The 27,026-nt window shown below is 40.9% G+C and overlaps 1 protein-coding gene across 3 annotated transcripts in view; it reads right to left on the bottom strand.

Annotated features, from left to right (window-relative positions):
- The window catches only part of LOC144791804 (putative cation-transporting ATPase 13A4), a 362,855-nt gene that overhangs the window by 280,489 nt on the left and 55,340 nt on the right, over window positions 1-27,026 (bottom strand). For all 3 annotated transcript variants that reach the window (XM_078666578.1, XM_078666579.1, XM_078666580.1), the window contains exons 4-9: window positions 20,032-20,178; window positions 15,204-15,274; window positions 15,029-15,109; window positions 9,906-9,975; window positions 9,213-9,347; window positions 2,192-2,264 (exon numbers count right to left, since the gene is read on the bottom strand). In XM_078666578.1, coding sequence (XP_078522704.1) covers window positions 2,192-2,264; window positions 9,213-9,347; window positions 9,906-9,975; window positions 15,029-15,109; window positions 15,204-15,274; window positions 20,032-20,178 — 577 coding nt within the window. The remainder of the gene's footprint in view (window positions 1-2,191; window positions 2,265-9,212; window positions 9,348-9,905; window positions 9,976-15,028; window positions 15,110-15,203; window positions 15,275-20,031; window positions 20,179-27,026) is intronic.

Consider the following 27,026-nt stretch of genomic DNA (forward strand, 5'->3'; position numbering starts at 1 on the left):
TTCAATTCCCAGCTTGGTGGGGTCTTGAGTCCTAAATTGTCCATAGACTCGACAATTCTCGCTCCGGTGCCTACTCGATTCACGGGTTCACACTCTGTGACTCTGGGCAATAGCTTGCTTAATCTCCACAACGGCCCCTCGCGGCGGGATGCCTGACTTTCACCTTGCGGATACCCTGCCGGGGTTATCTCACAGGGGAATACCAGGACGGGTTCCCTAAGCAAGCGCTTAGAAACCGCTCGGTGATTTGCGCTATATAAATTCCTGTACATTTACATTTCTGCGAGCCACTTTACATAATTTCTTAAAAGGAACAATCTTGAATGAATCAAGGGTTGTAGCTTTAAAATAGAATACGATTTTCCAATTTTATTTCACAATATACCTCTGCAAAGATGCTAAATGGTCCCCCTTGAGCGATTGCAATATTACATTGCAGCAGAAATTACACAAAATTCTAATTGGAGGAACTAAAGGCAGTATTGAAGGGTGCAGCAGTGTACAATATTGAGATGAAAGAGGTATTTGGGAAGGCATTACCCTAAGAACTAAGACAACTGAAAAAGCTCCCTCTTGACCTATAAATACTTTTATCATGGGAGTTACCTCTCAAACACAGGGCATACACCAACAATGTCTACACAAAATGTGAATTTTTCTAATTTTATTTCATTTTTCAGTAAAAAGGTCTTTTTTTCTTTTATCATATTTTTCAAATGCAATAATTATAAAAATATATACATTCTTCAAAGAAGCTTCAGGAAAAATATTTTTCAACACAGCAAAGCTATGAATATATATCCTTAGTTATTCAAATTCATATAAAACACAGGATCAATTAAATGTGCACAACCAGGTAAAGAGCCACACACACACAACACATACATGCTTCCTAAACATCCATCCCATCACAAAAACAACAAAAAATGTATCCTATAGAGTTGAATCTGGTGTCCAATTGATGACCAAAGTCATTAGATTTAAAAGGAAGGAGAAAGGTAATTACCCTAAGAACTACTCTAAAAGTGTGAACAATTGCTACAACAGGAAGATTTGAGATCTGGAGACTTAAGAAAACTAGGCAGGATAACACATTTTCAAGGAGCCATTCTTCCACATCCCTTCATCCTTGTGCCATCTTCATATCTCTAACCCAGTTAACAGCACTAAAAAGACTCTTAAACTTAAGCCTGCCACAATCTCTTTCCTTAATGTTAGCAGGTATATTTGTAAAGGCAGTATTATTCTTAGATGTTGCAGTGCACTGTAATGACTCTCTGGTCCTCAGCTCTCCCTCCCACATTAATGCATAGTATGCATAGCAGTTTACCATCTGACACCTTCATCTCTGTGAAAAAATGTAATTCTCAAATTGTGTGTTCCTTCCAAATAACTGACTCCCTCCATCGCTAGAGGTATAGATATCTAAACTCAGTCATTGTCAAACTCAGTGTGACCCTTCAGATTGATTTTGATTGATACCACATCTCCATTCTCAATTAGTGCACAATTGTGTAGCTCTTTTTCAGTTCTTCAGATCTCTAGTGCAGTGTTTATGAATCCATCTATCAAATCTTCAGATCTTCAGATTCCTCAACTAAGAAGTTTAGCCACTGATGTCCATTTTTCATGCCACTGTCTACTGAATGACTTGCATATCTAACAATATCCACATTTTAACTCTATCTTGGCTACAATGGCTGCCCCTTGAGGTTGGGGAGCAGTTTCAGATGGAGTGAAATGCTAATTAACCTGCTTCTACATTTACTTTTTATGCAATTTAGTCTGGTATTTGGATGTGTATGGCTTTGTAAGTGTTCTGCTAGGACATGCATTTCTTGCAACCCTGGAGGAGGTGCTAGTTTGGATTTCTAAGAATGAGATGATGTGAACTCAAAGAATGGGAGAGAGCTTAGCTGATGAAGGGACTTTATGTAGACAAAAAATCTAGAAAAGCAGGATTGCATTGTTAGAATCTAAAATGTAAATAAATTAGGCCATATGGCCCCTCTTCAATGACACAAAGAAAGCAGAAAATGCGCAGGTTGCTGCCACAGGTTGTTACAGAGAACTTCTCTTGCCTTCATGTTTTATGAGTTTGAATGTTTGTTATCTTTCAGCTGGAAATGGTTACAAATTAGGACATGAAAAGACAAGATCAAACAATAACTGTAACTTAATTGTAACTCACCCCCATCCTTTCGACACACGGTAATGATGACACTGTTGTGGGCCTCAACGAGGTTATGAAGGTTGATGGATTGCTGTGGAGTTAGGAGTTAGAAGGAGAAGATTTACAGACCTGAAACCACACAGCACTGGGACATGTCCACCTGTATCCCAACAATTTTCAAAGACCTCACCACAGTGTGACAGATCAGTCTTGCTGTCAGAGTATAAAAAGTAACTTGATTGTGGTCTTCTTAAAATATCATATTTTAATAGTAAAGCGCTATTTAACACCAGTGGAAGAGCTCTAAAATCTAAACAATACAACAATGCAAGGGACAAATGCATCTTCATATTCACACAAATAACACTTTGTCACTGTTTTATCAACTCTCTATCCAATGTCCTGTTATCTGCACAAATCCCCTTGGACTAAGCACAATGATGAACATTTGACTAATTCCTGCCCTTAACTTTTTTGTCCATGGTCATTATGATATGATGTAACACTGCTATTATAAACTATGGCATTATAAATTGTAATGCCATTTTGCTCAGGACTTCTTCTAAAAATCTGGCCAGACCTCAGAGTATCCAAATTGAAGTGTCTAGAACCAGTATCAGCTTAGGTAAATCTGCTCATATCTCTCATAAGCTTAGAAGATTGTATTTAGTTTTCTTTAACCCCTTCAGTGCGGATGACAAAGCCAGCTCTTCATGGGCGTTACCTGCGCTACGCGCATGACGAGCTGGCTTTGTCACGTAACCCGCGATTTTTAAATTTCAGCGCGCAGCGGGAGAACCCGCTAGCGCGCATGCGGTTAAAAAGATGACTACCATCAAACCTCTATTGGTCTGATTTATACTTTGGTGGGTGACCAACCACCTGCTAAGATGGAGGAGGTCTTTCCTTTGCCACTGTCGGTGGACAACAGCTAGAATATTGTCTTGGAGTGTTCCCCAGAAGGCATGACATTTGGTTTCCAAAAACAAAGCTCCACAATGGGAATCTCTTTTTGAAAACCACAAGATAAATTATCCTGACACCCGGGGAAATTTCACCCATGCTGTGAGAGTAATTGTTCTATTTTTAATTATTCAGGTCCACCATGGCTTTCCTGGTGCTCCCTAACAGAGAGAGATAAGCCAGACTGTTCATTTAAAGTAGTGTGGATGGAGATTTAATATTGTGTCAAACAATAGTGTCGATCATTGATATCATTGCAGTAATATTGCCATGTCATTGATTTGACGGAATCCTGTATTACAGGTAACATCTTTTTTTGCAGAATTATTTTAATATTGTTATATTTAATATTTGATGCAGGTTTAATGCTATTGCAATTTTCCTATCAATTTTAAAGTATGCATCATTTTTTTCATTTTTATTCAAAATGATAAACTGTGGTAATTATTAGTCATCATACAATCTTTATTCGATCGCAAGAGCCACCATAGAAGAGCATAAAAACACAACATGCACAGCCATACATAAAACATGTGCAGAGAATACAAATAATTAAATGCATTATCAGCAGTAAAGGACATAAAAAATTCCACCTTAACAATATTACATGAATCAGTCTGATCTAGTGTTGTGTAGTTCCCTGCTTTCCAATAGGAACTGAGCGTTTGTTGGGCAACATAAACATAAGGATTGTGCCAGACTGATTCGGTGCACCCCATAGGATATGTCGCCCAAGAGACCAACTAGCCCACAGTGTAACCAGATGCACCCCTAAACCTAGACAGGTAGCAAATGGTTTTGGCAACCATAGACCATACCAACCTTGAGACTTCTCAGGGATCGTGGTAACAGATCTAAGACCCTTTAACTCAGTGCTCTCTTTCCCTCTCAGAGAAATATACAACGAATACACAGAGGGGTGTTTTCAATGGTAGTGAGACAAAATATCGAACTTAAAATATCGATATACAATAATATCGATGTTTTAATTTCGATAGTATAGAATATCGATGTCCAAAATATCGACAGACAGAATATCGTTTTTTTAAGGTATGTATGTTACTAATATCGAATGTTACTAATATCGAAATTTTGTTTAGTGTTATGTATTCTATTATGTTGTTTATATGTTTGTTAAACATGTTTAGAAATGTATGTTTGAAAATTATTAATTTTGTTAACATTTTGCGTTTTAGTAGTAGAGCGGGTTGTGGGTTTATAGGGGAATAGGGTGGGAAGTAATTTAATAATAATTAATTAATTAATATATGTTTGTAAATATTTTTAATTAATAATTAATTGGTAATTAATTAATATTAATTAGTTAATTAATTAATATATGTTTGTAAATATTTTTAAATAATAATTAATTGGTAATTAATTAATATTATTTAGTTAATTAATTAATATGAATTTGTACATATTTTTATTTAATAATTAATTGGTAATTAATGAATATTAATTAGTTAATTAATTAATATAATTTTGTACATATTTTTAATTAATAAATAATTGTTAATTAATTATTATTAATTAGTTAATTACATTAATTAGATTACTTTTTTAATATATATAATTTTTTGTTATTGTTAATTAATTATTTGGGAAAAATTAATATTAATTAGTACATTAAATTAATTATAGCTAATGTGCTAATATATTTACTTTATTGTTATTGTTAATTAATAATTAATTGGTAATTAAATAATGTTAATTAATTTTGGGTAAAGGAGTATTTTTGGGGTTCAGGGTCAGTTTTCAGTTTTTGGGTAAAGGGGTATTTTTGGGGTTCAGGGTCAGTTTTCAGTTCTTGGGTAAAGGGGTATTTTTGGGGTTCAGGGTCAGTTTTCCGTTTTTGGGTAAAGGGGTATTTTTAGGGTTCAGGGTCAGTTTTCAGTTTTTGGGTAAAGGGGTATTTTTAGGGTTCAGGGTCAGTTTCAGTTCTTGGGTAAAGGGGTATTTTTGGGGTTCAGGGTCAGTTTTCAGTTTTTGGGTAAAGGGGTATTTTTACGGTTCAGGGTCAGTTTTCAGTTATTGGGTAAAGGGGTATTTTTGGGGTTCAGGGTCAGTTTTCAGTTTTTGGGTAAAGGGGTATTTTTAGGGTTCAGGGTCAGTTTTCAGTTTTTGGGTAAAGGGGTATTTTTAGGGTTCAGGGTCAGTTTTCAGTTCTTGGGTAAAGGGATATTTTTGGGGTTCAGGGTCAGTTTTCAGTTTTTGGGTAAAGGGGTATTTTTAGGGTTCAGGGTGAGTTTTCAGTTTTTGGGTAAAGGGGTATTTTTAGGGTTCAGGGTCAGTTTTCAGTTCTTGGGTAAAGGGGTATTTTTAGGGTTCAGGGTCAGTTTTGGATTTTTGGGGTACAGGGGTATTTTTAGGGTTCAGGGTCAGTTTTGGGTTTTTGGGGTACAGGCGTACAGGGTAAAATTAAAATAAATTTTAATTTAATTTAAATCAATTAAATGAAATTTAAAAAAATAAAATTACATTAAATTATTAAGTTTTTAATTTATTTTAAATGTATATGTATTACTTTTAATTAATTAAGTAATATAATTCTGTACATATTTTAAATTATTAATTAATTGGTAATTAATTAGTATTAATTAGTGATTTACATTAATTAGATTACTTTTTTAATATATATAATTTTGTTATTGTTAATTATTTGGGAAAAATTAATATTAATTAGTACATTAAATTAAATGAAATTAAAAAACAATTACATTAAATTATTAAGTTTTTAATTTATTTTAAATGTATATGTATTACTTTAAATTTTTTAATTATGTTTTAATGTTTTTATTTAATATTTGTTAAATTATATGTATTTTAAGATTATTTTTACATTATTATTAATACATTTACAAAAACGATATTTTTAATTTCTATATTTTTGTACTACGATATTAATTTTTCGATATTTTTGTACTTACCTTTATGAAGATAGGATCCCGATATTATTGTCCTCGATATTTTTGTTGCGATATTTTTGTAGTGGGATATTTTTGTGGTCGATATTATGTCATAGATTCGTTTTCAATATTTATTGAACCAACATGATTTTTGTATAGAAATATATGCACAATGATCAATAGAAAGAAGCAGATAAAAGTGATTAGCAATATAAGGACAGTGAACAGAATAAAAAGCTCCACCATCTTGCTAAAACAATATAGGTATTTATTGTGTACTCCTACTATGCGTTCCCTATCTTAGATGCCTAGGGTATATGTATGTGTTCTGCAAAGAGTCCCCTACATGACGATCCAACCCTAATTACCTGAGTAGGTCTCCATCTTGGTCTCAGGATGGACATCCCTCCTCGCAGAGGAAATAGCGAGCAGCTGGGGAGAGGTTTCAGCGTAGAGTTACCACACAATGACAGCAAGTGCTGCTCTGCCTAAACCCTTACATGCTTGTTTATTTACACCACAAAAGCATCCTTGTTCTTGAGCCTTGACCTTAGTCAGGCCAACTTTCTTATCATCTATTGATAGTTTTATCACCTTATGGAAGAAATCAAATAATGACATTTGCACATTGTGAGTCAAAGCCTTGTATGTGGGGTCCAAGGTGATAATGTTCTTACTAAGTGGAATTTTTAAGTGAAGTGGTTTAAAAAAGAATAATACTGCATTTTCCTGTACGCAAATGTGTGCCAAAAGTCATTGTGTGAAAGAGAAGGCAACTTAGGGAGTGTGTACATGTTAAAAATGGCAGCGTTTACCCCCAGGCCTAACTAAGACAAACAACACCAGAAAGCCTTGATCTCAGCACGACTCACAAAAATCAAGAATTAACATATAAAACATGCTTGTTGGGAATCAGCTGCAGATACGTAAGTGCAGGACATCCTTGGTAAATTTCAGGAACTTTAACAAGGGGATGGTAAACTGCTTTCTGGGGACAATAAAACATTTACAGAACATGACAAAATGTAAAGTATCCTGCGGAGACCCATTGTCGCAGCTGCATGGCAACTTGGTACCAGAATGAGACCAGCTGATGGGAGATGCCAGAAGATGGTGTAACAAATGGAGCCTAAACCTAGCCAACAGGAATCTATCCCTCCCGTTGGATACATGGGCTAGGTAAAGCTCCGGGCCCTGAACTGTTTTCAACAGCATATGTCTCTGCATCGTAGGTTTAATCATTTTTACTTGTTCTCTCGTTAAGAGTGCATGCTCTGAAACAGGTCTTCACCCTTCTAAAATATAAATGAGACAGGGGCTCATTTACAAATCCTGTGTGCCTCCGGGACATTACTTTTTGTCCCTGTGGCGCACAGGTCTTAGCCTCATCTACATGGCCACGTAAAGCCACCATGCATGGCTTTTCATGGTCTTGTAGATATTGAGCGAGGCAACGTAGCACAAGTCGCTGAGTTGCCTCTCACTTTGATGGGGAGGCATGCCATGGGCGTTACTGTGGGCGTTCCCAAGAAGCACCAATGGCATTTGTCACATTCGTAGATTTACAATAAGTTGTAAATCTGGGATTGCATCCAAAGCATATGCATCACCAGGGGAGGAGTTAGGGAGGTGCAACAAGGAGAAAGAACATTATATTTACTTGTTTATTCCTCTTTCTGTGCTGCATTCAGCAGCACAAATAGAAAGAGGAATTCGCCTCCATTGATAGTTTTTTTTGCAGTAAAATGTGTCTTCCGGCACAAAAACAATCAGCCCTACACGCAGACACGCTTGCACCAGGTGCGCCAGCGTGCAGGGGTGCCTGCATTGGCTCATGGCAGACAATTGAGCGTCGCTCAAGGGAGGAAAGGCCCACCCTTGAGATTACTGACGGCATTCCGTCGGCTGTCAGCCAGAATGACCGGTCGGTTTTGTTTGGGACCGCATCCATCATTACGAGGCGGTCATAAACTAATCCGAGCAGCCGATTACTATGCAGCTGAAAAGACTCTGCCCGGGAGCCTTTTACAGCCGCATTGTAAGCGGCCCTCAAGCCTTTTACACAAATGGTCTAATACTTGCCAACCTAGATTACTGTCCTGAATTTTAAACCCTATAATCATGCTACAAAGCTATTCTCAAATTCCCTTAGACTAATGTCAATCCTTAAGTATGCATGTCTCTTGAGGAGGCCTTAGGAGCTAATCTGTGGAGTAAACTTCCTTAATTTATCAGATATAATAAAACATTAAAATTCAAGAAAATGCAGGTTTGACAGTGCCAAGAGACCTTATTGGAAGTACATGGTTTGGGCTTCACAAATTGCTGTATAGACACAACGATAGATAATGTAGGGTTAACAGTGTCTAGAATTATTTTTCACATGCAGTCCTTGTAGATCCTTTTAACTACACTGGGATCTAAGACCGGCTGGGCAGCAAATGTACTAGGCTGACACGATATAGCGGGTTAAAGGGTAAACATAACCACTTAAAATATATTTGCTCTATGCAGAATTCCAGGAGTTACGTTCATTCAAAGAGTGAAAACCACATTACATTTCTGAATTCAGTTAGGTGACCTTTTATATGCATTTGAAACATACATGAAGGGCCTGATATACAAAGCTAGCTTTCCTTTTTGAGCAATATACACTTTTGAGTAAGTTTACTACTTTTTACTTATTCACAAATCCAAATGTAAGTTACTACTAAAAAAATAAAAAAATTAAAATTGTAGTATGATCAGCACATGGTCAACCACTGGTATTGTAAAACCCTCCTAATGGAGGTAGGGAATTAAAATAAAACCCCATAGGGGTTAATCTTAACTTCAATTATTTTTAAATAGTTAAAACATAACTAAATACAATTTGATGTTTAGAAATATCGCCAACAAATGCTTCATATTTTTTTAATATAAAAAATGCCACATTATTTTATTGAAATATAACTAAAGTACTTTTTAATTTAATTGTTTATTTCAATTAATTTAAGATGTATTTCATAATTTTGTTAGTATAGCTGTAGACTTTTTTCTACATTTGAAATAATATATAAAATTAATTTACATTAATATTTAATAGAACATATTTTAATATTTTTTTATCTGGATTATTTTTAGAAACATGTACATGTGAATATAATCCACTTGGCAGAGACACTCACCTGTCTGAGATCATAGACAGTGACAGCAATGGATATGATTGTGACTGTCAATATTGCAAATGAATATTCATAGTAAGCGTAGGCCACCCAGAGGCTGATACTGGCAGCTTGAAACCAATAAAATGGATTTAAAACCTGCAAGAAATGCGCAAGCATGGGTTATATTTCTATGATCAAAGGATAACTCACTTTGAAGAATCTTTTCACTTTGACAGCTTTCTGAATTTTGTTTCTTTCAGTGTTTGTATTTAGAAAATGTAACAGAACAAGATAAAGATCCCTTAAGACACAGATGGACAAAAAGTGATTGTCTTTATCTAAAAACCTAAGAATATCACATGTTTTAATGGTGTGATATTCAGAGGAAAAGCAGGTAGTTGAAGCTACTTTCTTATATGTAGGTTTGCTTAGAAACAATGTAAGTACAAATTTACAATATTTGTGGAGAATTTAAACCAATCTGCTGGAACTACTGTGTGGCCAGGGGTAGAGTAGGAAGTCTTACCGCATACTCTTCCTTTTTTACAAATATAATTAAATTCACTGTCATTATGTCAATTAAGAGACCCCTCTTTGAAGGCGTGTCCCAAGAGCTGGTATCTTTCCATGCAGTATATATTCATCAACACTTTGCAACTGTACAATGTGCTTTAACATTCAAATAACATCCCTTTCTCTCCAGCTCCAGCATACCTCTTTGACAAGTAGTTTCCAAACGGGGATGATGTCCACGTCAATGGTATTTGGTCCACAGACCTTTTTCCTAAAATAGATTGTTGATTGACAGTGTTAGCCTCTTTAACCAATCCTTCAATTTAAGACTCATTATGCTAATAATAGCAGATCAAATAACAGTTGGAAACTTTCTTATCACACATACTGTGCAGGAAACACACATTTATTTTATTTTATTTATTTACTTAGAAGGTTTTATAGAGCGCGAACCAGACCCTTGTGGGTATCAGAGCGCTTTACAGGCAATGAAGAAAAATTATAAATCCAGGTACACAACGAGTCAAAACCAATATAAGTGTAAATACTGTGCAAGCATACATCAAACAAATGAGGTAGATCAAATATAAATAACACATTGTGCAAAATAAAATAGAGAGGAGAACGCAGGCCGAGAGATCGTCAGTGCCAGAGGGTTGTCTGTTTGCACCCACAAAAGTCATGGTATCTATAGGTGATGATCATGATGATCAAGTCTGCCAAAGCATTGGATTTTTTGCATGTTTAGGACTTAGGGCTCCTTTGGATATCATTGAAAGGGGAGTACATGACTAATGTGATACTCAATGGGCCCAGAGAACATTTCCTGTGGAGCTGTGAAATGGGTGAATTCCCTCATTTGTATGGACGTGGTCCTGATACAAGGAAACCTTGACTTTCCATGATAATTTTCCAATTTGGGGGCATGCAACTGTAGAGAGAGCCACAAGTGCCAAACCACCAAGAAGGGGTGTGAGGATTAGGCTAGGAACATATGATTGGGTGTGAGGGAGGCACTGCTGTGGACTGTGGAAAGCTGAGAAACAAGCTATCACATTGTTACACTCTATTGTGCAAGAATTAAACATAATTAAAAGATTCTATACAAAAGCATCCCATTAACATCGATACAGAAAAATATAATGAAATATTCATAAATTATTCAATGTATATTCATAGATTAACTGATCATACCTAACTCTTCCGAACTCCTCGTGCGAGTTCCTAATAATACGACGGGCCCGATTCACAGAACTAACTTAAGACAAAATCCTAAACTTACTACTTTTGGTATTCACAGAAGTTAGGATTTTGTCTTAAGTTTGTCTTAAGACAGACTTAAGACAGACTTAAGTAAGGATTTTGTCTTAAGTCTGTCTTAAGTCAGTCTTAAGACAAACTTAGGACAAAATCCTAACTTCTGTGAATACCAAAAGTAGTAAGTTTAGGATTTTGTCTTAAGTTAGTTCTGTGAATCGGGCCCTTAGAATCTGCGCGTTTAGACAACATAAACTAATGGATTGCTGTCCAGACTGATTCCAGACACCCCCAAAGGATATGTTAGCCTTTAGACCAGCTTGCTCACAGATCCACCATAAGCCCTCTAATCTTACCAAGGTGATAATAGTTTCTGGTAACTATCGAACATGACAACCCTTGATCCTTCAGGGATCGTGGAAACACTACAGTACTTTTTGATCAGTCACTCGTGCTTACTCGGTCTCAGAGAGATACACGGAATAAACAATGGGGACGTTTTCAATAAGCGTTTATTACACAAGCGTTGTCTAGTATAAAACATGCTTGCTACAACAATCCTTAGACAGAAACAGATATATAAGATTACTAGCACCGACAGAGTAAATAAAAGGTAGATGTCTACCAAGGGGCTAAAACAGTAAATATATGCAGGCATAGCTATACATGGCAGTAATCAGGTGTACTCCTACGATCCAAACCCTATCTAAGTGTACCTATGTGTACCTAGCATGTATCTGGGCGTAAAGCCGAGTATCCCCTAGGAAAGAGCAAACCCCATTACCTGATGGGAGAGACCGAAGGACCCTCTCTTGGTCTTGAATTGGACACCCCACAAGGGATATCAGACCACTGTGCGCTAGAGCTTCTGCAGGGCGGGACCTCAGTGTCTAGTGTCAGCATGAAGCGTCTTCTTTCACTACCCAGTGAAGATGAGGTTCTTTTATACCCAAAAGGTACCCTCAGGGGTTCTGCCCAGATACTAGTGGCTTGCTATTATGTATAGTGGACCTGTCATCCAAGGATGACAATAGCGGTGACTTTTGTTCAGAGTTATTGTACAGAAGATGGTAATCCTGCTGTGTACGGCCTGGATAGGGGATTGAGATATGATACTAGGAATCTTCATGCATATTAAATTAGGCCACTTTCGGAGAAAACTGATCGACATTTATTCAGCACATAACTAGGTAAAAGGTCAGTGCCAGACCCGTTATACAGAGCAAGATAGGACGAATGTAGGTAAAAGGTTGTGTAGTTACCTAGGCTTTCATTGGGGTACATTGGGGCTCATAGCAATGCGGATTTGTAAACAATGCTCACTTTAAAAAATAAATCTCATTCTAAGGACTGTCAATGAAGAGAGGCCCTCCATGTAGCTTGCTTTTGAATCAAATCTTCATTTCCCAAACTGCTTCCTTGCCCTTATCTAATTTGCTTCACACCAATGCAATATGGCTGCTGGTGTGCAATATTTTATGGAATTGGTATCGTCCACATTGTTATGCTGGAATAAACATAGCCTTGGACAGTTGTCTGAACCCCGCTGGCCTCCATTGAGAACCTACTGTTCCAGACCTTTGAGCATCCATGTTGACTACCTTTTGTGATGGAGGCTATGGATCCTTCCTGATGCGGCGGAGCAGGTGGGTGAGCCAGACTGCTCTGAGCGGGAGCAGCGACACTACGTTGAGTGTCCACATACTCCGCTGTGGTATGATGAAGCAGCACTTGAATCCATAATAGGTCGGCTGCTTTTCTCCGGGACAATTTCCTACCGAGAGAAGAAGTGGTATGTAGAACCGCACCACACACTGTAGATAGTTTTCACTTAATCACTTGGTCCTGAGGAATCGCCAACTGAATCACCAACTGATCCATAGTCGCCCCCTTTGCTTTTGACTTTTTAATCAGGTTGTGACCTCTCCAGAATAAAAATAATTATAGAGGATTCCCTAACCTGTTTTAACTTATACACTACATCTACATCTTACCAGGCCCCTCACACCCACGGCACCTATACGGCAAGGAACAAAAGATCTCCGATAAAGAGCCCCTTTATGGGTGCCCGTCGAGCATTGCAGCGCCGTCTCGACGAGGAGCAGACCAATCTGATGAAGCAGGACACCTAGTTTGCTGGATGTGTGAGTGTCCTAGTTCCGAAAGGAGGTATTCCCCACCTCCCCACAACTCTGAGTACTCACCAGGTATTGAACTTGCCACCCAGGAACACCGTACCTTCTGGCTATGGATCAGTGCCATGCCTAAAGATTCTAGAAGTGGAGTGAGACTTTGAGGGGTGCTCCTCCTGGAGCACGTCACATGATGGATTAGCTCAAGTCCTACAGGAAGTAGATGATTGCTCATGGGTGTTGTTAGCATCCTGCTCCTGTGTGCTGAATGACTTGCATTGACCTGACAAGAATGTTTATTTTCTTTACTTTTAGCATGGCTATTTTCAGTTTCCATCACTATAGGCTATTTTGGGAATCATTTTCACTGTGCACCTAATGAAACAATTGCAGGTCGTGTAATTATGTAATAAAGTATTACTGGTTACAGGAGCAGGTTGGATTCATGGACTAAATGGGTAGTGGATGGGTGGGCACACAGGGGTGTGGTGTAGTGAAGGCACATTCCTAGTGGTGAAGTGAGTAATGTATGATAACAGCCAAAAGCAAAAGGGGTTTTATTATACATTGAGAGCAGCCAATGAGTACACAGGTAGGTGTCTGTGAGATAACAACTGCTACTGCAACTACAGGTTGTTTTAGGATTAAAAGATGGGGCGCAGTTTGATATTAGTCACTCAGTAGGGGCTTTGGTGGATAATCTATTAGTGCTAGATTATTAGAGAAGGGGCTAGGTGATGTGATCCGGTTAGTGGTGACGTTTGGATACTGTATACTAGCAATGGATGTTATGATGATTGTGGTTTGACCATTAAAACATTAAAGGTGGGAATGCTGTAGCGTTATATTCTTTAAGTTAAGCAATAGAAAAATGTGTATTAAAATTGGTACACACTTGCAAGTGGATTGTGAGAAGTGTTCTACAATAACCACCAGTGGGACAGAAAGTGGACGGCTGTTGGTTGTGGTCTGACAGCTAGTAAGCGGATACAGACGTGTGTTGATAACCAGTGAGTGGAGTGGTGTGGCTCACTGGTTAGAGGCGGCAGACCCGGAAGCAGAGAACGGCCCGGGACCAGGGTTCAATTCCCGACGCGGCAGGTTCGCGGACCAGAGTCAGCAGACTCGACAATTCTCGCCTCGGTGCCTACCCTAACCAGGGAACACACTCGGCAACTCTGGGCATTAGCTTGCCTCATCCTACAACGGCCCCCCACATTCGCCGGGGATGCCTGGTTTCACCTTGGAGATGCCCAGTAGGGACCATCTCACAGGGATAGCCAGGACGGGTTCCCCAGCGGTCTACAGCGCCAGGACGTCTCAGGGCAGCAGTGCACTTTACAAGACACATACATTTACATTTACATTTAGATGGGTGAGCTGTGCAGGTATAACTTATTAGAAGTGGTTTATAAGTGATGTGTATAGACAGAGGATTTAGTAAGACATGTGGAGGTGCATGGCAACGCACATGTGTCAATATAAGAAGATGCAGTAGGGTGGATCCATTCAGTGAAATACTGGATTTTTAGATCCAAAAAAGATCCGATTGCATATAACTGTAGAAGTTTAGATAAATGTTTGCAGTGGAGGTTGTTGAGGGCTCTTTCAACATACCCAATATTGAAACTGAATGGTATCCATTAGAAGTCTTGATCCCCAGTACTATGAACATGATATTAACAATCAATTAGGACTGGTGGGTATCAGAAAGACAGCTAAACTAGGTGAGCACCAAAGTACTACCCCCCTCCATAATCCCTGCTCATAGCTTCTGGAATGTCAGTGCTTGCTTTTACCACTTTTACTGTTACAAATCTGAAGGTCAGACTAAGGGGAGAACAAAGCAACTTTGTTCCAAATGTTCTTAGTGAAAGGGGACCAGTGATTTGCTGTCCACACTACTATAAGAAAGATTTGAATGCAAGAACTCACCTGATGATTTGTTCTTCGCTTGTAAATCCTGATCCAAACATCGAATGTATATCTGAGCAGGAGTATTTGTCTTCCAGAACCCTGCAATGTGTAAAGCAAAACAGGAAATTAGAAAGTGTATTTCCAGATGGTTGTCTGGCTATGGAGGCACACGTGAGCACAAATTTTAACTCACCCAATTTTCTGGAACACCATCTCTGAACTGTCCCAAACATAGCGAATTTTCTGTACTAGGATGCACCTCACCTGAAACATCATCAAAAACAAAATCAACGATGTGTATAAGACTTAAATAAGATACAACCTCAAAGACATATTAATTCTCCGGCAGGCCCATTGGAACTCAATCTGCACATGAAAGAATGTTCCAGTTAGAAATGTGAAATCTGGCAAAAATCTTTTGTCCTAGGTCCCAATTCTGTATATAGCTTATGGTGTGAAAGGGAGGGTCTGTGAAAGGGAGGGTCTGTGCACTCCAAGTCACTACTATTATCCAACTGGGATGAACTTGAATTAACCATGAGTAGACATGGAGTAGCAACACAAGTACTCATATATACAGACAATATATACAGACAGTATTCAACACCGCCCACCTGCAAAACTCAGAATTCATGGACTACCCTAAAAATGGATCACCCGCTATTTTCAAGATCGGCAAGGACTCATGAATATGTCACCTTTCATCGGTTCTGCATATCCCCCAATGTGGTGTACCATATGACTTTTTTATTTTGCTACTTCTGTTCACCCTGTACCTCATGCTCCTTCTATACCGGATCAAATCCTTCAACCTTGACTGCTAAACATATGAAGAAAACACACAGATTATCTAAAAATTTAAAACGTCTTCAGAGATGAGGGCATGATTTAGAATTTGGATATACTTTCAGCTTTATTGCAGGTGCATTACATCCTCAGAAACTTGTATTAATGTGAAAGGAATATTTGTCACATCTGTGACAAAGAAACCCCTAAAAAACTCTAAGGTAGGCTCTGGGGGCCTGATTTAGAATTTGGCAGACCGAGTTACTTCATCACAAATGTGACGGATATACCATCCACCGTATTACAAGTGCATTATATCCTCTACACTTGTAATATGTGGACAGAATATCTGTCATGTTTGTGGTGGTGTAACCCTTCGGCCAAACTCTAAATCAGACCCTTAAGTCCTTGAATCATCAACAAATGGATAATGAGAATTCCTCTTAAACTCAATTCTGCAAAAACTTAGCTAAGGATCTGTGGAGAATGGTACAGTCACTAACAATGTGGTCCAAATAAAAGAAATCACCACAAGCAACATCATGAGAAGGAACTAGCCCCAGAGCAATGACGGATTCTAATATATCACTGACGTTGCATGTCAATTAAACCTCAAGGAGCAAATTCTGCAGCATGAAAATTTCACTTAAAATCAGTAACTATAGCTAACTTCACCCTACTATTGAGGGTTATCTATACCAGGTGCCTATCCCTGGTTTCCTATCACGGAAACTACAAATGTTCTAAAATGCCAAAGCAAGGTTTCCGCTGCACTGTCATCAGGCAGTATATAATGCCTATATTGCACTTCAAGCACTTCTTTTGTTACCGGTAACAAGACTGGACACTTAAGGCACTGTACAATTTCCACAAAGGCATTCAAAGAAAAGGCCTGCAATACCTACAACAAAAAAACCACCAATAGACCCAAAACATTACATTGCTCAAGACTAGCATCTCGACCTATTGTTTATACATGTAAGAACACATTCTTGACATTCAAGATCTGAAATACAGAAGACCACTTCAAATTCAGGAAAGAAATGAAAGCCTGGCTCTCCCTGATATAATGATCCTGATCAATTGGATCCTTTGATTCCAGCATTGAGCAAATAAGAACACTCAACAATCCAAAGTCTCCTGAAAACCACCTAGAGAATCAGGTACATTCTGCCTAAAAAAGACCAACGTCCCTGCTTAAACAGAGCAGATCCCTTTCATGGTGACAACAATGGTGCAAACATCGCAAAGACGTCATTAGAACTGGATACCACATTGGCAACCTGCAACCAGTGCGGGCTGAGTAACAAGGACATACCCTGTCGGTCCAGATTAAGCACCGGTAATAGACCTGGACTGTTGCAGGCTATGTAAGACCATGAAAAAATCATGGGAAATCCACTAAAACAAACTATAATTAGACTGAAGAGATCTACCACACATAAGTAGAACCTTCAAGGGCTCTAGCATAGTCTATTCCTTCAGGCTTCAACCATCATATTGACTTTAATCAATATTAGACATCTTGTAAGTCTAGCCTCATAAAGACTTGCTGTTATGCAGTCCATAGAGTAGATATCTGCTTTCTCTTCTCCTCCTCCTCTTTGTGCATCTTTTGATCACATTTTGTTCTCTAATATACTGCTAGGAGCTGTGTCCCAAGACAAGATGAGAGCACCTCTCTGGCAGCTCACACAAAATAGCAACAAACATCTGATAGATGGTCAATATATATCTAACATTCTTTCAACCAAGCGCACCACCATGGTGTAGCATAATACACTTAAGTGAACATGCTTCTGTGCCATACCATGGGGTTTGAAGCACTATCTAAACGCATCCATATGGAACAATACAAAAAGAAGTGAGAAGGATTGTTATAGGAGAGCATACAACTAGATTGATTAGATTTTCCTCTGCATACATACACTCATAGAATAGGAATGAAGAAGACACACCAGGGCTTTACCCATTTCAATTTCAACATCCCCTTAACAAATACCCTTAGTGGCTGATTTGGGGTTTGGCTGACAGGGTTTCCAGCCTGATTACCATTGTTGGTAAGCTTCTTCTGAGACACGACAGAGGGCCCTTTTTGATGTCGGGTGGAAAGCAATCCGAAAGTTAGTTGGAGGCTTTCTGCCTGACATCGATGGTTTCCCTCCGAATTACAATACCAGCGTTCCTCTCTGCTTCCGTCAGAATGACTCATAATCCCCAAATGGCAATGATGCCTGCTCAGGTCCCACCGTTGGGAATCTGATGTCTGTTTCCCACAGCTTTTCGCTGTTGGAAAGGGACTTTAGAGGCCCCCTGTCCCCCTTTGGGCTCCGCTATGAGGCCTGGGAAGTGGCTGTGGTGCCCCCCTAAACATGAGCAAAATACAAATAATAGTGGAGGGTCAAGACAGCGAATTTCAAAGAGAACGACTATGTGAGAGAGCCAGTGGCCCCCCTAAACATCCCTGCACTGTGTGGCAGGCACCGCATGGTGTCTGCCACAAGGAGCAAGGATGGTTTAAAAGTGTATATTTACTATTGAGGCTGGTGCTGCAACCCTCAGCACAAGCCTCAATAGAAAATATACACTTTACGACCTCCGTGAAGGCGGGCACATCCTAATTTTGAAAGCTGAACCGCTGACTCCTTGTCCATTCCTACTGCAATGTCCGACCGACATCGTAATTAGGCCCAGAGAAGGGGCTGTCAGAGGATGGGCATTACATTGCCTGCGCTATTTACGGTGAATGTTGTGATGTCCTTTTTTTCTGTGTCTCTGCCACGTAATACCTGGTGATGAGGAACACAAAACAAAACATAGAGGCTCTTAGACCGAAGAACATAATGTCCTGGGTGGTGAGGGGCAATCACTTTGGGCCCGATTCACCGAACTAACTTAAGACAAAATCCTAAACTTACTACTTTTGGTATTCACCGAAGGCATTTAGTAGTAGTAAAGTTAGGATTTTGTCTTAAGACTGTCTTAAGTTTGTCTTAAGTCTGTATTAAGTCTGTCCCACTACTTTTGGTATTCACAGAAGGCATTTAGTAGTAGTAAAGTTAGGATTTTGTCTTAAGTTTGACTTAAGACAGACTTAAGACAGACTTAAGACAGACTTAGGACAGCCTTAGGACAGACTTAAGACACACTTAAGACAGACTTAAGACAAAATTAGGACAGACTTAAGACAGACTTAAGACAGACTTAAGACAAATTTAAGACAGACTTAAGACAAAATCCTAACTTTACTACTACTAAATGCCTTCTGAGAATACCAAAAGTAGTAAGTTTAGGATTTTGTCTTAAGTTAGTTCTGTGAATCGGGCCCTGTGTATCTTTGGGAGTTTGTTTGTGAAAAACAAAAGCTTTGGTACAGCTTGGTGAGTGGCAGCCAAAGGGGCAATCCACCAAACACCATGAGAGGTGTCACCATGAAAACACTGTAACTAGTGATAGGGGAATGGTTGGATTAATGCTACTTTGCAGAAATCAATATTTATTATTTGTACCCTTGTTCTCAGCAATGTCAGAAAGTTGGGCTCAATTGATCTAGAGATTTCTATTTTAGACTTTCTTAGCTAGTTTATGGGGGCTGTTCTCACACTGCTGGGTGTGATATATCATCCCATAATCTTTCTTTTGTGTATCTAGTTTCCTTCATATGCTCTTTACTGTTAACTCATTGTAGTTACATCTGGCTGAAAGGCTTCCTATGTCCTCTGGACTTTGTACATGTCTGCAAAGAGAATGATCTTCAAGATGTGCTAACCAAGCTCAGCCAAGCAAACCTCGGTAGAACAAGAGCACTTTTGTTGATTGTTGATGTCCAGGGTTGTTGAGTGGCTTGTGAACTATACAGGAAAAGTGTGGGCACCATATTCCAGATCTCCATGTAGAAGTGTGTGAGATACTTGTCAGTGATTCGAAGTCTTATATTGATGACCGTATCTTAGAAGAGGGTCAGACTTTGAAAATTTGTTAATTGATGCTGCCACTACAATTAATTCTTGTCATGACTATTTTGTATTTGATAACTCATGAGCCTGGCTCATAGAAGCAGAAGAGCATTTTGAACAGAATGTGTTAACTGCAGCAGGAGCATTTCATAAATGAGGTGCTGTATACAGAATAATATGTGCGTGAGTCCAGAAGTCATGTCACTAGAAATTTTGAATATCAATTACAACTTTTATAAAAATGGGTCATATCCAAAGTAGATTTGTAGAATAACTTACTTTTAACTGTGGCTTCATTATAGCTCTGTTTACAATGGATAATTCATCTGTACTGATCAGGTGATCTTGTTCCCCGGTGTGCATATATTCCGGCCCGTGTAGGTATGTCCAGGTGACCTTCTTCTTGGTGTATTGTTTAAAAGCATCCTACGGAAAGATAGGGGAATGAGCAACAATGTGTATTAACCCATATGTTGACATACACTTACATATAATCAATGTAGTAAATGAATTTTACATACTGACAACCCCTCACAGACACATACACTTGAGCCATTGGCCAGCTTGTCTGTTCTGCCCAAACCTTGAGTGGTGTCAATTTCTCAATGCCTCCATCAAGGTTGGAAAACTGGTGATACCAACAATTATGGAAAATCTTGGTCATACCGTGCACCCAGTAGTATTATAATGTAATACGAATGCAATACAAAAGATGGAAAGGCACATATTTCTAATAAAGATCCTGCAGTGATTCCTGCACCATATACAGATCTTTTCTACACGACCGACTCACGGAGTTGGTTTTCCTGTTCCAGTTTCAGGGAGCAGAATTCCTTGGGCCATTTTATTGTTCTAAAATGACAGTCTGGGTGTAGAGGAGGGTGGCAATTACAACATCATCAAAAAGCCAATCCAGGAAGACCTTAAACATGCTTTAGTATTCAGTACTGATTTAAGTAAGCATAAAAGTAAATAATATTAATTTAAATAGACTATATTAAATATTTAGTGACTAACCCATACACTTTTCATTCGCCTGCCCTCATACTCATATTTTAGACACCCTTGCTCTGGCCCATTTCAAGAATACTTATTCCAGCCATTTTCTCCCTAGTGTGCTAGTGTTCTTACATGAACGTATCAAGAGTGCCAGGTTGGTAAAAGGCGTACAACAAAATCAAGGGGGGATCTCCTGGGTACATTGGTCCCAAGCTCCATAGTTGGCATTATAACTATTATTTTTCTTGCAATCATCTTATTTAATATTTTTTTTTTAAGTTTCTTACTGAAAAATGGATTTTGTCATTGGAACAGTTCCTTGTAAGTATTGTGTGATGGAGTGAAAGTTGCCACTACTGAGTGACAGGTAAGATGGCCATGATTTTTGTCATAGGTATTCTAAGGGGTCTTGGCTTTATTGAATTTCATTTCTTGAATATGAAAATTTCTGGATATCTCGGCTATTGGCATCTGAGATATACCTAACTGGAAATATGTGGATTTTTCTTTGTTCGCTCTATAAGATGCTCTCTTTTTTGTCCCTCTTCAGGGTATGAAACAATGACTAGGATTAGAAGTCCTTTGGAGGAAATAGTTGTGTCTGAGAATCTTTATTCCAACTGCAGTTGGAAAACTGGAGATAGGAGAAAGACTGGCCCCGGAGAGGCACCAGTGACCTTTCCTATTTGAAATTTAAAGATTGACCTCTTGTTGGCTATTTTAAGGCAGGGTGTAATGTTGTCAATGCCTTCATCAGTTTAGGGATATTGTATAGATTCTATTTACCCCTCAGTGTGGAATTGAACTTCACAAAACACCAAACGAATTCAGTGACCATAGCCCAGATGTAGAAACATGTCACCCGACCCTGCGCGACACCCAAAGTTATTTCACTGCACTGCGTGACTGCAAAAGAGTAGGAAAGTGACATATCTACAGAGATAGGGCACAATCTTGCTCTCTCCCTAGTGTTGTTGCACGTTCAGGTCGCAAGCACCATATACACACAACTCTACACCACAGTTCAAAGGTGTGTGCGTGACGTCTACCATAATTTTTACACTGGAAGGGTACCCTCCCGGCACAAAATACTATGGGCCTATTAGGATGCCAGATGGACCTGCGTCCGTCCGCCACCCCCGAGGTGGAGGGACCGTCCGCAGGGGCAGCGGCGGTCCCTCCGGTGCAATTAGGATGTGACCGCCACCCTGGCGGTCACATCCTGTATCTTTAACCTTGCGGCAGGTGCTGCTTGAAGCAGCACCAGCCGCAAGGTTAAAAATGCATGTTTAACATTTACATGCACAAAGCGGCAGGCACCGCGCGGTGCCTGCCGCTTTGTGCATGTAAATGCCTGGGGGGTAACATAGGTACCCCCATGTGCATCCCACACCCCCGACACCCTGGGGGCCCACAACGGGCCCCCAAACACCAAAGACCACATGCTTTTCCACGGCGGAAAAGCCACCGTGGAAAAGCATGTGTCAATGCACATCCTAATTAGGCTGACGGTGTCTTGCAGACACCGCCACCAAATAGCCCTCCACACCCCGTGGATCAGCGGCGGACGAACCTGCCGTCCGCCGCTGGTCCCACCGCAATCCCACCACCATCCTAATCTGGCGGTGGGTGATGTCTGTGGCTGCGGCAGTGAATCCGCATCCTTCAGGCCGGCGGTGGCTTCCGACGGCCCGTAGGATGCGGATTCACCGCCATCCTAATCGGCCCTATGTTTGGACAAACTTTAAATGTGTACTGTAAAGTGGTGCACACACGGAAAGTCAGAAAAGGTAGGAGAAATATGAGATTCACCTTTTCATGACTGCTTCAATGGGGCAATATTTTTTTATGCACAACCCTATCTACTATTACAGGTAAATAGGGTTTTGCATCAAAAACCATTGATGGTTGTATGAGGTCACCCATGTACCACCCATGGACACCCACTTGATGCACAGTAATGCAAAGCACTATTTTGTGTTACTTTGAGGCAACTTTCCAGAGCAAAAGAAGATTTCTGCTTGAATGGAAATAAAAAATCAAACATTTTGCCCATGACAGGGGCCTATTCACAAACTGTATTTTGTATAACGTTTAGTAGCGCTAAAGCAGAACTGTTAAAGTATTAAAAATGCAGTCCACAAACTCTGCTGCCTTTTCCATTGACAGAAGCTGCACATGTAAGTTTAGTACTTAGTAGAGAGACCAGGGAAGTGGCTGTAAAAGAGGCTTACTTACTACTGAATGTGAGGTGTTTAGGGAAGAGTAAGGTTTAAGTGGGGATTAAAGGAGTTAGGGTTGGGTTTAGAGAAGGACATACAGCCACCCATAAGCCCATTGCTATTCACAAGCTGTACTTCTATATTTACCACAGCCGAAAAGGGACCAAAAACAGCATAAAATTATTCCAGCTCAAACTTGGAGGCAGTCCAACAGCACACATGGCCAACCAAATCTGCTACTGCAGCACTCTCCCAAAGAAAACAATGGAGGTAGGGACTTAAAATAAAATAAAACCTATTCAGAAGTCAGGGCAAGTTAAATTAAATTATTCAAAATAGTAAAAAATGTAAATATACATAATTTAAAGTTTTAAAAAACTATAAAATTAAAAATGTATTATGTAATTATAAAATTTTGTAACAACACTTTTGAATTCATGAAGTAATGTAACATTTATTTTCAATCAATATAATAACCTTATTTTAATTTATTTTGTATGCAACATATGTTTATTTGTATTAGAAAGCACAAACATGGAATACACATTTACAATTCATGATTAAACAGACCATTGCATTGTGGCCACTAAAGGGATACCTACAGGCAAGAGGTCAAACCACTGATACAGGGTAACAGCTCATAGATCCAGCATACAAGGTGAATGTGGCTTCTCAGCCAAACTCCCACCCTGCATTCAGCACAGCCATTTGGAGGAGCTTAGATATGTCTACTAACCCAGATATGTCATGGGGGGAAATAAAGTAGGGGGATAGGAAAAGGGGAATCTTTTAATACATGTTCTACATCACCTTTAATAATTATAAATGCATAATAAAACACAACATTTTACTTTAGGTGGGAATTTATTTTTTAATCTAAGCTTCAGAAAAATATTTGAATTTCATGTATTGTTTTTAAATGAATTAAAAATGTAAATGAAAAATTAAATTAATAGTGCTGTAGCGGTTTTATATTTCACTCTACATTTGATATATAAAACTAATTTACATTAATTGGACAACTTCCACTCATTTTGCAAGAATAGGGGCCTGGAAATTAACACCCAGAAAACCAAATATATGGTTTTCAATGCAGGGCACTCTAAATGACCCAATCCCCAACTAGATGGGGAACTCTCAGAGAAAGTCCCTGCCTGCGAATATTTGGGATTGTCTCTAAACGAGAAAATTGGAGTGGGGTGTTCAAATCAAGAAAGTTTGTTTAACACCATCGGCGCTGCGCATTTTCCCGCTGTGCGCTGACTTTTTGAAAAACCCGCGGTTCATGACGGGCTCAGCTCGTCATGAGCGTACAAGAGGTGTACCTCATGACGAGCTGAGCTCGTCATCAGCTTCGAAGGGGTTAAGACTAGCACAAACATCAGGGGGGCTAGCTAAAGAGCAGAGGAAGTGTGTTCATCAGATGCTAGGGCTGGTCCTGGAAATATATAAGGCACAAGCGAGAGGAGCAGCTTTTTATGGGGCAGAAATATGGGGTCATCGGTCATCGGAACTACTTGCTAAGACCGAGAACTCATTCCTCAGACAACTTTTGGGACTTCCCAAAATCACACCACTCACCCCACTCCGAATGGATCTTGGAGTTTGCCCAATTACATTGGAGGTTGCCCTCAGACCCTTGCTATACTGGCGCCGTTTATGGAGCACCCCTGAACTATTTATGTACAGATATGAACTGAGGAAAGTGACATACCTTGATGGAGAAAGTAAAATATCTTGGCTTACCCACATTAAGAACTCCTTGCACAGTGCCGAAGCTTGTTGTCCGTCAACACCTAGGAAGGTTTTGATAAACAATTTCAAGGATCATAATCTTAACCTACTACTGAGGGGTCCCAGGATAGGTACACTTACATCATCTTTCCTAGAAGTCAAACTGTAATATAGTTTAGAACCCATTATAGATGATATACAGCCGCTCTTGCCCAAAAACTTTATTTGCCGTTCAGGCGTGGTGCACTTCCCTTACCTGCCATCACGCATGAGTGGGGTGGCAGCTCCATAAAAAATCCGACCTGTAATAATTGTACGGAGACTGACCTATATGTACTTTTTTTTGTCCAGCATATAAGGAAGTAAGACATCGCTGGCTACGACAGCTATGTAGGAATCTTTCACAGGCTTTTAGGATCCTAAAATATGTTTGTAATATGCCCGCTCAGCCCTCCACAGGGCTTGGTCGCCCCACTCACTGCTGCCGCTCCTGCCTGCCTTTGCTGCCTCCTGCCTGCAGATCCCTTCGCTCGCTGCCCGCTGCTCCTGGGAATTTCCTGCTGCTACTGGGAATTTCCCGCTGCCCGCTGCTTCTTGGAATTTCCCGCCGCTGCCTCCCTGCAGCCCCGCCCCCCTGTGATTCCATTCGCCGCCCCGCTCCCGCCACCCAGCTGCTCCTCCCTCCCGGCTCCTTACTTATGACGCCCCCAGAGCGACCGCGCAGCGGACGCGCGCAGCGGGAGCGCCGATTGAGCGCCGAAGGTGCGCCAAAGGTAAGCCCGTCTGCGCCCGTCTGCGCCCGTCTGTGCCTGGCCCGCGCCCAGCGCCAGGACCCCTGGCCCTCCCCGCCAAGGCAAGACGACCCGACTGACCTACGACGCCGCCACTCTCAACACACTCAATGCCGGCCGGACCCACGCCTGCTGCCGAGCCACGCCGAGACGCACCCACGGACCCTTCACCTGCTGCACCTGCAAGTTCACCTGCCTCTGAACCTGCCTCGCACCCGCCAAGACAAACACCAGCAGCAACCACCTCAAGTGCATCCTGATCAACACCCGCTCCGTCCACAGACACGCCGTGGAACTCTGGAACCTCCTCGACGCTACATCACCGGACGTAGCCTTCCTCACGGAAACCTGGATGAACGCCTCCTCTGCACCCGATATCGCCATCGCCATCCCGGACGGGTACAAGATCATCAGGAGGGACCGCATCAACCATCGTCCACAGGAACACCATCCGCATCACGACCGATGCCAACGACTCCTTCGCCGCAGCCGAACATCTCCACTTCCAGATTCACACCGACCCTAAGACGACCCTCAGAGGCACCCTCGTCTACAGACCCCCGGGACCACGCACACAATTCAGCGAAGACATCACAGACTTCATCAGCCCGCACGCCCTCCCCTCCACTGACTACATCCTCCTCGGGGACCTCAACTTCCACCTGGAGAACAACAAGGACCGCAACACCACCGCCCTGCTGGAAAACCTCGCCAACCTCGGACTCAAGCAACTGGTCAACACCCCCACCCACTACGCCGGCCACACGTTTGATCCCGTCTTCTCTTCCAGCAAGTACATCACCTTCAGCCACGCCACCGGACTCCACTGGACCGACCACAGCTGCGTCCACTTCAGCTTCAAAAGATCCACGACCCACCACCACCCGCAACAGGTACCTCACAGGAATTGGAGCAAGATCACCGCAGACCAGCTCACCACCTCCCTCAGCCAGAGCCCACCCGCCAACACAACGGACCCCAACGAAGCAGCCCGCAACTTCACACAGTGGCTGACCGCCTGCGCCGACGACCTCGCACCACTAAAGAACCCTCCCAGCAGACCCAGAAGCAAGAAGGCATCCTGGTTCACCGACGACCTCAAGGACTCCAAGAAGACCTGCCGCACCCTCGAGAAAGCCTGGCTCCTCGACCGGACCACCGACAACATGACCGTCCTCAAACACGCTACCCGCAAGCACCACCAGCTCATCCGCACCACCAAGAAGAAATCCCTGAAGGAACGACTGGACAACAAAGCCCACGACAGCAAAGAGCTCTTCACTATCGTCAAGGAGTTCTCCAACCCCAGCACCGGCACCAACGACATCACTCCGTCACAAGACCTCTGCGACTCCCTCGCCTCGTTCTTCCACCGCAAGATCGCCGACATCCACAACAGCTTCGGTGCCCCACCCACGCACCCAACCGTCGAACCAACGCCCCCCACCGCCACCCTTCGCACCTGGACCACGGTGACCACCGAAGACACAGCCCGCACGATGAACACCATCCACTCCGGATCACCGAC

Source organism: Lissotriton helveticus, chromosome 11 (genome assembly GCF_964261635.1).
Source record: "Lissotriton helveticus chromosome 11, aLisHel1.1, whole genome shotgun sequence".
NCBI classification, from domain to species: domain Eukaryota; kingdom Metazoa; phylum Chordata; class Amphibia; order Caudata; family Salamandridae; genus Lissotriton; species Lissotriton helveticus.